The sequence below is a fragment of the Podarcis muralis genome, chromosome 9, assembly GCF_964188315.1.
Source record: "Podarcis muralis chromosome 9, rPodMur119.hap1.1, whole genome shotgun sequence".
NCBI classification, from domain to species: domain Eukaryota; kingdom Metazoa; phylum Chordata; class Lepidosauria; order Squamata; family Lacertidae; genus Podarcis; species Podarcis muralis.
In genome coordinates, this window is record NC_135663.1 from 39,424,969 (window position 1) to 39,438,895 (window position 13,927).

The 13,927-nt window shown below is 41.4% G+C and overlaps 1 protein-coding gene across 2 annotated transcripts in view; it reads left to right on the top strand.

The window, feature by feature from the left end:
- Positions 1 to 13,927, top strand: part of FHIP1A (FHF complex subunit HOOK interacting protein 1A) — an 82,946-nt gene that overhangs the window by 41,785 nt on the left and 27,234 nt on the right. For both annotated transcript variants that reach the window (XM_028745004.2, XM_077934093.1), the window contains exons 4-5: positions 4,150 to 4,308; positions 6,042 to 6,128. In XM_028745004.2, the coding sequence (XP_028600837.2) occupies positions 4,150 to 4,308; positions 6,042 to 6,128 (246 nt within the window). The remainder of the gene's footprint in view (positions 1 to 4,149; positions 4,309 to 6,041; positions 6,129 to 13,927) is intronic.

Consider the following 13,927-nt stretch of genomic DNA (forward strand, 5'->3'; position numbering starts at 1 on the left):
CCATTCAGTTCCTGCTATCCTTTGACCTGCTGCTTCATCATTTATTTATTATATGCATATCTGGATTTTTCAGACAAATACTTTGAAAGTGGTTCATATCAGTCAAAAAGAATTAGGCAGGGAAAGGAGCTAGAGAAGGGAGAGCACTTTGATAATGCTGGAATGAAGTGATTAATTGTGTATCTGTGTTTCTAGTGGTGGCCATATTAGACATAACTGGAACAAAGTGTTGAACTGAAGATGATCCAGTGAAGACCGGACTGATCTTCCTTTGCAGTTGATCTTGCTATGATAACAGTTGGTGCAACTGCCTGATGCAGCTTGTTCCTGAGTGTCGTTAGGTTGGGCTAAGTTAGTTGAAATTTGTTCCTACTGCAATCCAGGGGTACCAACTTGAATGAAATATTGGGGGGGGGCAGGTAGGCCCCACCAAGCACAATCGATCACAAGATGCGGTGCATGCACACTGTCTGAATGGTAATGCCCATCAACTTTGCCGGGTCCCGGCCCCTTCAAATATTTTAGAGGGGTGGGGCAAAGGGACCTTGTCCCCTAGGTGTTGGCTCCTATGCTGCAATCAATGGGGCAAATTGGTAATGACTTGATTTGCTTTCCGTTTCAACTATGTCTGGATCCAAACCTTCTCACGTACTTTTTGTACCAGCCCAGCCATAAGGCAGGGTGAGGCCATTGCCTCAGGTGGCAGAAGCCCCACTGCCTCCACAAGCAGCAGGGAAACATCACTACTATTGGCACCAGTCTTGCGGAGAATACAATATCTCATGTGATTTTGGGCAAGATCTCGTCCAGATCACCCTGATTTTTCCAAAAATTGGTGCCAATGACAGTGGTGCTTCTCTGCCATTGGCGAATGCAGCAGGACGTGGCACTGGCAGAGCAGGTAGGAAGTGGCAGTAGGGAAGGGAAGGTGGCACCCTTTATTCCAGGACAACGGGCACGTAGGTCCAAATATCTGAGAATGCTTTTCTTTCTCCCCCACTGCCCTGTTATACAAAGAAATGAAATCGGATAGGCTCAAAATAAGTTGCATAGTTAAGGAAAGTTTTAGTCTAAAATTAACACAATAGTAGCCTCAGCCCTTTTTGACATCATTTTAAAGATCCTCCTGGAAGAGTGTGTGTCGAGAGTGACAACGTGGGTCACAGCATGTAAACAATTGAATGGCACATTATGAAACAACTTTCTACCCTGTTTCTAATGAATCTCTTTAAATGTATATCAAGATTACAGTTTTACTTGCAAGCACTGAGCAATAAGTCTCTAGCATAGACATTTTCTTGTTGACTTCATTTAAATTGATACATCTAAAGAGTACTCATTTTTTAAAATTGTCCCCAAGGTAGATACCCTTATTAGATCCATGCTGTAACTTCCATAATTACATTTGCCAATTAATTTTTAGAATGACTTTTTACTCTGAAGATTAAAGCAAGCTGTATTAACCTTCAAACAGTTGGGGGCCTTGAGTGACAAAACACATTCCTAATTAGAATGATTGTCTTAGTGTGTAAAAGGTAGCTAGCCCAAGTCTATAATAAAATATCAGAGTCCGCTCCTGAGGGCTGCTCACTTTTTAAAGACCCATAATGTGTTGGTCTTGTGAGTTTGATCTTTGCAGTTCAGGGAGTTCTATACTGCCTTCGCGAAAAATCAGAATGATGCCGCAGGGATCTGGTTAGCATCCATCGTTCACTCAGGCAAAAAACACAGAATGATTAAAGGATTTCTTTCACTGCTATTTGCCCGTGAATGTAATAAAATAATCTAAATTCTGATTCAATTAAAAGAAAGCTTGGCGTGATATTGTACTGAATGTCAAAATCCCTCCCCTGTAATTAAAATAATGATAGCTAGAGTGCAGAAGCAAGCATTCAACCTTAGGCCATTCCAGAATGTGTGCCCTTATGCAAACTTCAACTAGTTGAAAAAGCAGGGCAGCCCTTCTAATGCTATGGACTTCTCAGCAGCCCCCTGTGTGCAGGGATGCCCTTGAGCACGTCTAGAGTACTGTGGATTGCAGCCATCCTGCAATACTATATTAAATATCTGATGGATGAGCTGTGCAGAGCTGACATCATGCAAGAAACAGAGGATAAGCAGAGTGGAAGGTCAAAATTGCTGCATGGGCAAGCTGGGGGTTACCTTAACTTTTGAAGCATTTTCCTAACTGGGGAACTGCATGAGTAGGGAAGAGAAAAGCAATGTATCATACTTGGGGAATAATTCTTTGTTTATTCTACTTTTTCTTGTTCCTTTTGAAATAACTTAAAGGTTACTTGGGGCAGGATAGGAAGAAAGTTGACAACTGTCAATAATACCACTACTGGCAAACAGTAGCTGTCTTCACTAGCTACATTGGGGAATAAAATTGTTGTGTATTTATTGGATTGTCTACATGACTAACGTGCAACCCAACCATGCAGGAATGTTGCTATAGTTAGTCTTTCTAAAAGTTTACTCTGACAGACTATAGCTTCTTTTCACCCCCACAGCTCTGTTAATTGTAGCTTGGGTGATGGAATAAGCGAGTAAAGAACATAATAGATGCAGAGAAACACACACTGGCAGTCTTTTTATGCCTGTCAATCAAAAAAAATTAATGTTTCAACTTGGTGCCTCTAGAAAATCAGGCTTATCATCCCAGTACTCAAAATGATTTACAAGTAGAATAGCTTTAACTGGCTCTTGTAAAACTAAAGTTGCATGACTCGTAATATTTATTCTTCCCATGTCTTTGCATTGATTGTTGGAATAAGGCTAAGAACTTACATCCACCACTTCCCGTCAATAACTATAATGGTTTTTTTTAAAAAACAACAACCACATAATTCCTTTTATGGCTTCTGCCTAGACTGGGTATTTACATTCAGAGAAAAACCTGCAATGTTCCACCTAGTATTATTTAGTAAGTCTTGCTTGTGTCGGTCCAAGGGTCAATTGCATTCATAGTAATATAGATCGACATGTATAAACATACAGTTATGGTTAGTGTACTGAGCATGGATTTTGTATATCCGTTCCAGAAGTAGCACTGTTCTCTAGGCAGAAGGTGGTGGTAAGGCTGTGAGAACAAATCACATAAACTCTTCTGTGAGTACGTTGTTTTCATTGACACCCACAGTTTATATTTTAGAAAGAGATGAAAAATACAAATTGCGGAAACAAGCACACCTTCCGTTTTTGTGTTAAATCAACCATATATCACATAAGCTGAGCTGTTATAAACATCTGCAGTGTTTCCCAACCTTGGGCCTCCAGCTGTTTTTGAACTACAATTCCCATCATCCCTGACCACTGGTCTTGCTAGCTAGGGATGATGGGAGTTGTAGTCCAAAAACAGCTGGAGGACCAAGGTTGGGAAACACTGATCTAGAGCAACAAATTCTGCTATACAAACACAAAGGCAGGTGTGGGGAACCTTTGGCCCTCCAGATGTTGTTTAACTACAATGCTTGTTACTACAGTGGTACCTCGGGTTAAGTGCTTAATTCGTTCCGGAGGTCCATTCTTAACCTGAAACTGTTCTTAACCTGAAGCACCACTTTAGCTAATGGGGCCTCCTGCTGCTGCTGTGCCGCCGCCACACAATTTCTGTTCTCATCCTGAAGCAAAGTTCTTAACCCGAGGTACTATTTCTGGGTTAGCGGAGTCTGTAACCTGAAGCTGAGGTACCACTGTATTGGCTGTATTGGCCTTGCTTTCTGGGGCTGATAGGAATTCTGATTCAGCAGCATCCAGACGGTCAAAGGTTTCCCATACCTGATCTATCGGCTAACCTACATCATACTCATCAAATGTGTTTCCTGCATCTACACAGGTGCTTACATTGGAAGTGTGAATCTTACACTTTTCAAACATTCAAGCTTGCAGCAGATGCAAAGAAGGGAGCCACTTTTTTATTTCAGTATCCTGTGTGTTGCCCACATGTTGTTGATAGTTTACATACATGTGTCTCCCTTTCGATGTTTAGTGCTCTTAACAACTAGTTCTCTTTGTTTGTTTACTTAACTTGTTTGCTTATATTCCAAGAAATCTCAGTTCTGTCTTAATGAAAAGCTTATCAATGATGCAAACACTATGTTTAAATAGTTGCTTTCTCTCCCCCTCCCTTTATGTTCTTCAATTCAGGTGCTAGCCACGGGCTTAAGTGGCCTATACTCATCTTTGCCTACAAAGTTGGAAGACAAAGGAGAAGAATGGCACTGTCTGCTGAAAGACGACTGGCTTCTTTCTCCAGCTCTTGTCCAATTCATGAACTCCCTCGAGTTCTGCAATGCTGTAATACAGGTACTGGACTCAAGCCTGCTTATGAAACCAGCCTTTTAAAATATGTGGATGATGTCCATTTGTTCTCTTCCATTTGTTGGAGGATTTTTAACCCCATGTCCTCTGCTAGCAAAAGGCGAGCAAAAAGCAATTTTTGCTGATTCCTTTTCCGCCCTGCACCCCTCTCCTTCCTTTCCAAATATATGTATAGGGGACAGTGGGGAAGCTAGCATGGGAGGGGGAAGGAGAAATGGGTGGAAATAGTTGTCATTCCCTTCTGTTGCCAGAGGTCTTAATAAGATCAAATGCTCTTTGATGAACAGAAGGCGTTCTGTCCACATTAGGGGCATAGTTGAATCAAACCCTATGCTGTGATTACTTACAGTTCATATAATTAATTACTCGGTCTTGATTTCAAGAGAGAGCAAGTTTCTTGCGAGTATAGGCAAATATTAATAATTGTGATTTACATAACAAATATTCCTCATAAATCAGATACATATTTCTTTTTATTAACATTGCCCTCTTCCTAAAGATGGTTGACTGAACACCCTTTATTGATTCTAAAATCAAAGATTCATTTATCAGACAGAACATTGTGGTTGTCTGGGCTAATTATGCTAGTTTATGATCAGGTTCTCATAACAGTAAGATGCATGCACACAAATGCACCCCAATAGCTGTGAACCATTTTCATTGTGGTTGAGCTGATCAGGAGGTTAAGTATGTTTCACGAATCTAAATTAAATTCTGTTTGGTCTTCTCATGTTCTTTGTTCTTGATTATTTCTTAATTAGATTTTTGCTCTTTTGAGTCTTTGTTCTTCTCCAGTCTAATGATAAAATCACATTTTATATCTCTTTGATGCTGTGCTTAGGATTCTTATTGCAGCAAGGCTGTTCAGTATCTATAGCTCTATCTGAGTTATGCAACTTTGCTCAGTTTCATTAGTGAAAATACAGGATGGAAGTGTTTGTATATGCAATATAGAAAAATTCCTGTTTTTATTCTCTTTACAAAAGTGATTCATTTAGGGGGAAAGGGTCCTCATTTTGCCTTTCTTTCTTTTTGACTTCCAAATTCAGAAAGCTGTCTGTTCTATAGCAAACATTTATTATGAAGTTGACTAAATGTATTGTATTATAAAAAGGCTTTTGAAAAAGTGTATTTGCCAGAAAAGTCACCAGGTGCCTCACGTGGTCTGTTTCTGTGTTTCTCTCACTACAGAATAGTAGTTGCGGAAAAACTTGTTTGTTTGAATTATTGAAATAATGTTGCTATGTATTGAAAAGCTGAAACATAAATAATGGTTTTTCTGTTGCTTCACTATAATTTGATAAATTTAATAGTAGCTTGGCCATTCTAAAATGACCTCAGTAGGCTGTAATGTACACTTGGGTGGCTATTAATCTATCATCTTGCACCATTAAATTGTATGACATAGGGATATGAGCCTTTTGATCTTTGCTTACATATGAATTAATTTCCCTTAAATATACTGCCCAGTTCTACATATGCTTATATACACAAGTAAGCATATCTTGAATTTAATAGGGTTCTGTGCATAGGATATAAGCTATAGTTTATCTCTTCATTTGTGTAAAGATGGTTGGAGGACTTTTATCAGAGGTTAATTATTACTATTTAATTTTTCTGTGAACTTCAGAAAAATATGTTAAATCATAACTTAAGTTTGATACTCTAGATGCCTTTTTGATTGAAATCCCATGATCACTCTCCTTTCACTTCTTTAGGTGGCACATCCTTTGATTCGGATGCAGCTTGTGAATTACATTTATAATGGGTTTCTGGTACCAGTTATGGCCCCAGCATTGCATAAGGTCAGTGTTTTTCGTATGTTTTTTTTTTTTTAAAAAAAATCAGCCATTTTCAGTGTCTTAAGAATATTACGCGTGTGATGAAGATGGACCAGTCTAAGCATAACTACTTTAGCCTAGTTTCTTTACTTGAATTACTCATTAGACATCTGCTGATATAGCAGCAGAAAGTCACATCCCTTAAGTTGCTATTTGATCTATAATCAAATACAAAATGTTTGCCTGGCTGAAATAATAGTAATTCAGAGAAACATGGCAGGTAGTTCGGCTAGCGAAGTGAGTATATTTGAATAGTTGACTTTAAATTGATTTGCTGATAAAATTCTTAAAATGGTTGTTCACAGTGGCCAACCAGAGTCCTATGGGAAACCAGTAAACAGGACCTGAACATAACAGCACTCTCCCTATTCTGCCTCTGACAGTTGAGGTAGAACATAGCCACTGCAGCTAGTAGTCACTGATGGTCCATTAAGTTTTGGTATGTCCCAGAGTTCTAAAATCCAATTCTTCTACATCATGCACAATTTTTTTTTTACACTTCTGCTATCTCACCTTTTACTTGCCTTTCCTCTAAACTAAAAAGCACCCAAACTTGTAACTAGGGCTGGGCGACGTTGGGCTTTTAACATTGTGGTGTATCGCCAACCAAACATGGCGGTTTGAAGAAAGCTCCATTGATGCTGGGTGAAACTGCTGCAGCTCTCATTGTGGGAGCTGAGGTGCTTTCACCCCAGTGCTTTGCGGGCTTTGGCCAGTACAGCTGGTATCAGCCTGCTGCTCAGCCAGGGGAGATGGACAGGCTCCTGCCCCCAGCACTGAAGCAGCAAGGACCTTGGGGCTCCTTGCCAAGCTCCCTCTGCCTTTGCTGGCATGGGGGACGGGCGAGCTACCCTATCCGCTTGCCATCCACTCCCCGAAGACTACCAAGCAGCAGTAGCCAAGCTGTTAGGCTCCATGCACTTGACTGCCGTCGCCTTTGCTCGTGCAGGTGCGCAGTCTCTTTCTTCCGGTGAGGGGTCATTCACCCCAGGAGGAATGACACAGCCCACCCTCCCAGGCGTGGTCTGCAAGGCACCCTATCCTGCTGGAGGCTTAGTGCTCCCCAGCTGAGCAGCCTTGATCCCGCTCCTACTCGTGTACAAGCAGGGCTGGGGATCTCTCAGCTGGGAAGTGGAGGCTTCGTACTCCCAGCTGAGCAGCCCCGATCCCTCTCCTACCCACATGCAAGCGGGGGCAGGGCTCTCCCAGCTGGGGAGGGGGAGCACTTTAACGGAGCCCCCATCCTGCCACTGCGAGCCGATGGCAGGTCGGCAGCTCTGTAAAAGTGCTTGGCTGAGGTGAGGGCAGCAGTTTAAAGAAGCGGAGGAAGGAAGAAGCTGTATCGGCACCTCGCTGATTCAGCTTGATTCTCCCTCTGCCTGGGCAGAGTGTGATGGCGGCATATTGCTGGTGAAACTGCTGCCGCTTGAGTGCCTCTAGCTCTCAGCTAGTTCTTTTCTCCCTCAGGATGCTGGAGGCAGAGGTACTCAAGAGTGGTGATGGTTTCACCAGTGATATACCACTGAGTGACGCTGTCATCACAGTCTGTGGGGACATACCGGTCCCGGACGATATATCAATATTGCCCAGGCGTAATTGTAACCTTTCATCATAGAGGAGTTGCTCTGTCCCCTTGGTTGCCTTTTTGGGAAACTTCTCCAGTTCTACAGTATCAGGTGACCAGAGCTGTACACTAAGTATTCCAACCATGGTCACACCATAGATTTGTATAACAGCACTACGGCACTGACAGTTTTAGTTTCTTTCCCGTTTTAATGATCCCTAGCATGGCATTCACCTTTTCCACAGCTGTCATACACTGGATTAATGTTTTTATCAAACTATGTACTATGACCCCAAGGTCTTGTTCCTTGTCAGTCATGGCCAGTTCAGACCCCATGAGAGTATCCATGAAATTAGGATCTCCCTCGCAGGTGTCATTGAATTGCTTTTGCCATTTTTCTTCTCACTCACCCAGTTTCACATTTGAATTCCTTAAGAACTCTTGAGTGGACCTGGTGATTTGTCAGTATTTGCTTTGCTCGTTTTTATTTTGTGAGGATGGTTCTTGTTGTGACTATTTGCCTCAGTTCCTCAGATCCCCTTCCTGTGGGATTTAGTTCAGGGACAGGGATCTGCCCTATATCTTCACAGCTTCTTTCTCTGCAGCATCGATCCATGACACCCTCCCATTTTAAACATGTTTTGGATGTGTTGCCTAAATGAATGCGATATATTCCAACTGCAATCCATCAATCTTATCAAGTTATGCTTTGGCAAACTCGAGGGGGAGAACTTAACCTGGGGCCTGGCAGCACATCTGAAGCATGGAGTGGTATTTCGGCAGCGCATTGTCGCATTGCTTCAGCATGAGCACTTCAGCTGTTTAAATGAGAGATTGCTGTGACAGTCTCATTAGCATTTGAAAGGCTCTCAGTTCAGCCTGCCATGTAGATAATTAATAGAATTATTAATATTGCCGAAAAAGTGTCCTTATTTCCTTTGGATTTGTCAGTGTGTCCTGTCATCTTTACCTGTCAAGACTTTTGAGCTCTTTCTTTTCTTGTCTCATCACCATGTTGGCACAAAACAAGTACAAATAAAATTAAATGTCTATGTACGTGTTTTCAAATGGTTTATGTACTTGCAGAGAAACAAAACTTTCCTTCTGGGTATGAGGAAAAATAAATAAATCCTAGGAGTGAGTGTGAACCGAGGCATTAGCAGTACCTTCAAAGGACTTCCCTGCATCTGGATCAGAAATGCAGGGAGTTGAAATAGATGATCTTTGTGATCCCTCACAACTTTACACTTCCATGATTCTGTGTGATTTGAACACCAGAACTACCTGTTCTAAGTGGTTAAGTTCTACTAAAAAGAAAAAAGAAACATTTGAGCAGTACTTCTGGGAAGTACGTTTGAGCACTTTTTTTATTTTATATGGCCAGATGGTACAAATACCCATGCTTCTTCTAACTGAAGCTTTGGTAAATGAAGAAAGGAGGAAAAATAAACACCAAAGTCCAAAAGGCCAGTTTGTAATGAAACTTGTGATCATTTCATTACTGGTAAGACAAATTATAGATGAAGTCGTCAAAGGGTACAGTGTCCCCTGTGAATAAAATTTACTGTCTAGTAATTAATGTAGAATTTTAAAAGTGCCTTCTGTTTCCTTGTATTAAATATATTAACATCAGCGGAATGTCTTCAGTTAGAACTTCTGCCACTTCCAGAGATGAGCTACCACCAACCTCAGTGGTTCTTTTTCACTTCAGCATGGTGTTTTGTTTTGTTTTTAAAAAATCTACTTTTGCAGCTGTAATCATTACTTATGTGGGCGTAAGTCCTATTGAATTGAGGTTATTTCTGAGTAGACATTAGCGAGACTGCACTGTAAATGGCTTATTGTCTAATCTAGCACTAGAATTATATAACATTTATTTATCAAATTTATATCCCACACTTCTTCCCAGAGGAGTGCAGGGAAGCAAGCAATAATTTATAAAACAATAACAAAGCATCTTATAAACAGTTCCAGTACATATGTAGACTGGGAAGGATCTCAACTTAAAAAGGTTTTTTTGAAAGAGGAAGGCACTGTAAAGACAACAGAGATGGTGCTCATCTAATATTCCGCGAGAGGCTATTTCAAAGCATTGGTGTCACAACACTAAAGGCCAAATTCTTATTTTGTGTGGATCGGACCTCCTGAGTTAGGGGGGAAATAATAGAGGGATTGATGTAAAACCTCCTCAGATGATTGTGTAACCACTTCAGTGGTAAGTTATTAGAACCTCCCAATAAGAATTGTTATAATAAAAAAAATGTTTGGGGTCCCCTCCTACCCCCCAGCCAAAACTGTAGCTGTTATCATAAAGAGACAGATGACATCAAACAGCTGATAACTCTCATCCATTACTGGATTTAATTAAAAGTGGTTGTATTCTTAGATCATTTTTTGCCCTTGTTACCCCAATGTATGCTGATCACATGTTAATTTTTAGCAATGTCATTTGCTGTATCTTTTTTAACATCTTGGACAGAGAAGGTTGGAGTGTGCCATCTAGTGGATCTGAGGGGAAACTAAAAGAGGTGGCTGAAAGCAAAATGCTCAATCAGATATAAATGAGTTAACATGCATGTGGATTCTTCACTTTATTTGCTTTTTTCATAAACTTGTTTAAATACTAAGCAGGTGACACTTACACAATAATGACCTTTGCATTCAGGATAGACAGTCTCTGGCTGACCCAGATAAGGAACACTTTTTCCCTATTCTTGGACAACTCTTTTAAGTTACCAAACCATTTGTAATCACCAAGTAATTTGTACTGACTTGATGGTGTTTTCTATCTCTCTCACCCACCTGATTTTTTAATATATATATAGAATGGATAAATTAGAAAAAAGGACATTCAAGATCTCACCCAATTTCTATCTCTAGCAACCCCCCCCCCAACTTACTAAATTAAATGGAAGCACGTTATAATAGTATTCTAATCTGGTGAGGATGCACTGATTTTCAGAATACTGAATTTTGAATGACAGAGGCTGCTGTATAACTGTTAGGCCATAGTTTGTCCCATTTTTCTCTGGAACTCATTTTGCTGGTGGAGAAATATGGAGTTTCCATTCTTCTGAAATTCAGCCTACAAAATACACTTGCAGTCTTGTTTATTGTAATTACTTTATAGTTACTCCACCCTGCTCACCCACCCAGGTCTCAGTGATACAGACCAGATCAGCCTCCTCATCCATAATCAGATCAGGGCTGAGAGTGGTCTTACATAAGAGACAGCCTGGCATTCAGCAACAGCAGCTGGAAACCAGAGGGCTGGCAGATAGGACAAAGTTTGATTTTCTTTTGGAACTTGCATGTGTTAAGTGACTTTTGAAGTGTGAACTCCTACTAGACATGCGTGTGTGAACAGATGTGGACCATCATCTTCTGCTTCCGTGCACTCTTCATCTCAGCATGCTCACACAGACTATGGAGGAAAGGATGGAACCTAGTATGCTGTCTATACTGGAATATTTGTTCATCTAGCTCAGTATTATCCAATTTGATGGATGGTCCCTCTCTGGGTCTCAGGCAGACATATTTCTTATCATCTACTAGTTGTCCCCTCTTAATTAGATATACCAGAGATTGAATTTGGAACTTTCTGGGAGCTTTGCTAAGCAGAAGGTACTGCAACGAACAGTCTGAAAGTAACCAGCTTCCAGTTGTACTAATACAGCACATATATGATGCCTTTTCCAGGGCTACTACATCTTTGTAGCTACGTAGTGAGATATTCCCTTGGCTAAAGCCATTTCTGTTTCAAGGCAGATGTCATTTTATCTAAGCAACTTTCTCATGACTGAGAGATAGAGTCCATGTATTAAAAAAATTAAATACCACTTTTGTAAAAACAAGTTACTCAGTACTAGTTTTAGCAATAAGATAAAATGCAGCAAGTGGGAAGGGAAAAAAATCCATGCAGCCCAAGGTCTTGAAAGTTAGTGTAAAAAGCTAAAGTACTGAAAGTTGAAGCATGGACTTAAGGCTACCACAAGCTGAAAGAAAAGGTGACAGACCCAACATAATATAACAGATTACAACTTGGTGCAGATCTACAGGGCACCCTAAGCTGGACCTCCCAGGAATATAGCACTGGCTTGGGTCATCCTTGAAATATGATCCTCATTTGACAAAAGGCATGCCGCGGGTGGTGCTGTGGTCTAAACCACTGAGCCTCTTGGGCTTGCTGATCAGAAGGTCGGCTGTTCGAATCCCCACAACGGGGTGAGCTCCCGTTGCTTGTTCCCAGCTCCTTCCAACCTAGCAGTTCGAAAGCACGTCAAAGTGCAAGTAGATAAATAGGTTTTGCTCCAGTGGGAAGGTAAACGGCGTTTCCGTGTGCTGCTCTGGTTTTGGTGTTCCATTGCGCCAGTAGCAGCTTAATCATGCTGACCACATGACCCAGACAAACGTCGGCTCCCTTGGACAATAAAGCGAGATGAGGGCCACAACCTCAGAGTCGTTCGCGACTGGACTTAACTGTCAGGGGTCCTTTACCTTTATGCCATAGCTACTCTGCATTTGAGGCTATAAGACTTCAACTTTTTGTACTTGGAAACTCGGTCCACATTATATGCTGCCTAAATTACACCCCCCCCCCCGCTGCCCTGCTGCAACAAAAAGGTAGGCAAGAGTATTCAGCATTTGCTGCAGCTTCCAGGCAGTAATCAAAGCTAGCCCTTTTATTACAATAATAAATCCTCAGGGCTGCCGGAGAATGAATATGGCAAGGTCTCCATGTAAGGGGATAGCTGGCACACCTTAGGGGATGTATCCTCCCATAGGTCCTTCCCTTCCACTGCAAACAGAAGGGGAAAGGTCGTCTCTGTTTTCAGTTCTCCACTCATGTAAAACTGTTTTGAGCAAGTATCAGTGCTATTTCCCAACAGTTCACCATCTCTATGAAACATCCTCCCAAAGGACATTCCTGATGTCATTCTGCCAGCAAGTAAAAACTCCCTTGCTTTTAAAACCATTTTTATCAGTGAGTGAGCAGAAGCTCTGTTGCTGCTGAGGTTTTTATATGGGAATGGTAGTGTTTTGCTGCAGCCTTGGTCGGATAGAGTATAGTGACTTTTATTAGCTTTTAAAGCTTGGACACTGCCTCAGGTGTGTCTGGCATAGTGTACAGTGGTACCTGGAGTTACATACGCTTCAGGTTACAGACTCCGCTAACCCAGAAATAGTGCTTCAGGTTAAGAACTTTGCTTCAGGATGAGAACAGAAATTGTGCTTCAGCGGCGCTGTGGCAGCAGGAGGCCCCATTAGCTAAAGTGGTGCTTCAGGTTAAGAACAGTTTCAGGTTAAGTACGGACCTCCGGAACGAATTAAGTACTTAACCCGAGGTACCACTGTAGTTTGTAAATACTGTAAGTAAATAAATGAATAGCTGCAACAAATGAAAACCATTTGTATAGACACTGTCATCACCTTAAGTCTTCAGTAACAAAGCTGAATCCAGAGTATTACCAGGCTGTGTACATGATCCTTCAGGTTAATTATGATCCTCTGCAGAGCAGGAGGCCCCTCCTCATCTAGAATGTCTAAACAAGCCTTCGCCATCTCGTGCTATCCAGATGTTTTGAACTATAGCTCCCATCAGCTACATGCAGCACAGCTAATGGTCAGGTATGATAGATACCTAGAGGGTACCAGACAGGCGGAAGCTGTTGTAAACCATGATTGATCAGACCTTGTAAATTAAAGTTAGCGCACTTCAGTTGTAGCCTGTGTTGAATCCAAATGTGCTGTTCTGCGAGCAGAAAGCTCCTACTACATGTGTAAAGGATTCTTTTGACCCAGACTGTAGTTTGTGGAGTATCCTTCCTAACAAGATGTGTTTGTCTCCATCATTACTAACTTTCAGGATGGATTTGAAAACATTTCTTTTTGCCCAGGCATTTTGTGACTGAAGAATATGAAACAGGTCAATAAAATATTAATCTCTCACAGTAAAAAACCCACTGTCCCCTCCCCCATCTTCCTTATGAATGTAGTTTCATAAGCTTGACCCTGCAGAAATTAAGATTTATGCATATTGTGCAAGCCTTCATAGTCCTGTCCAGGCATGACATAGTCCTTCCTTCTCATGCTGACTATGTGCCACACTTTGGCCACCCCCGTCTTAAAGTGTTGGGAACAGGGCGAATTCAGCCCATTTCCTAAATCTTCCTCCTCTCCCATGACAGCTGCTGCAGCA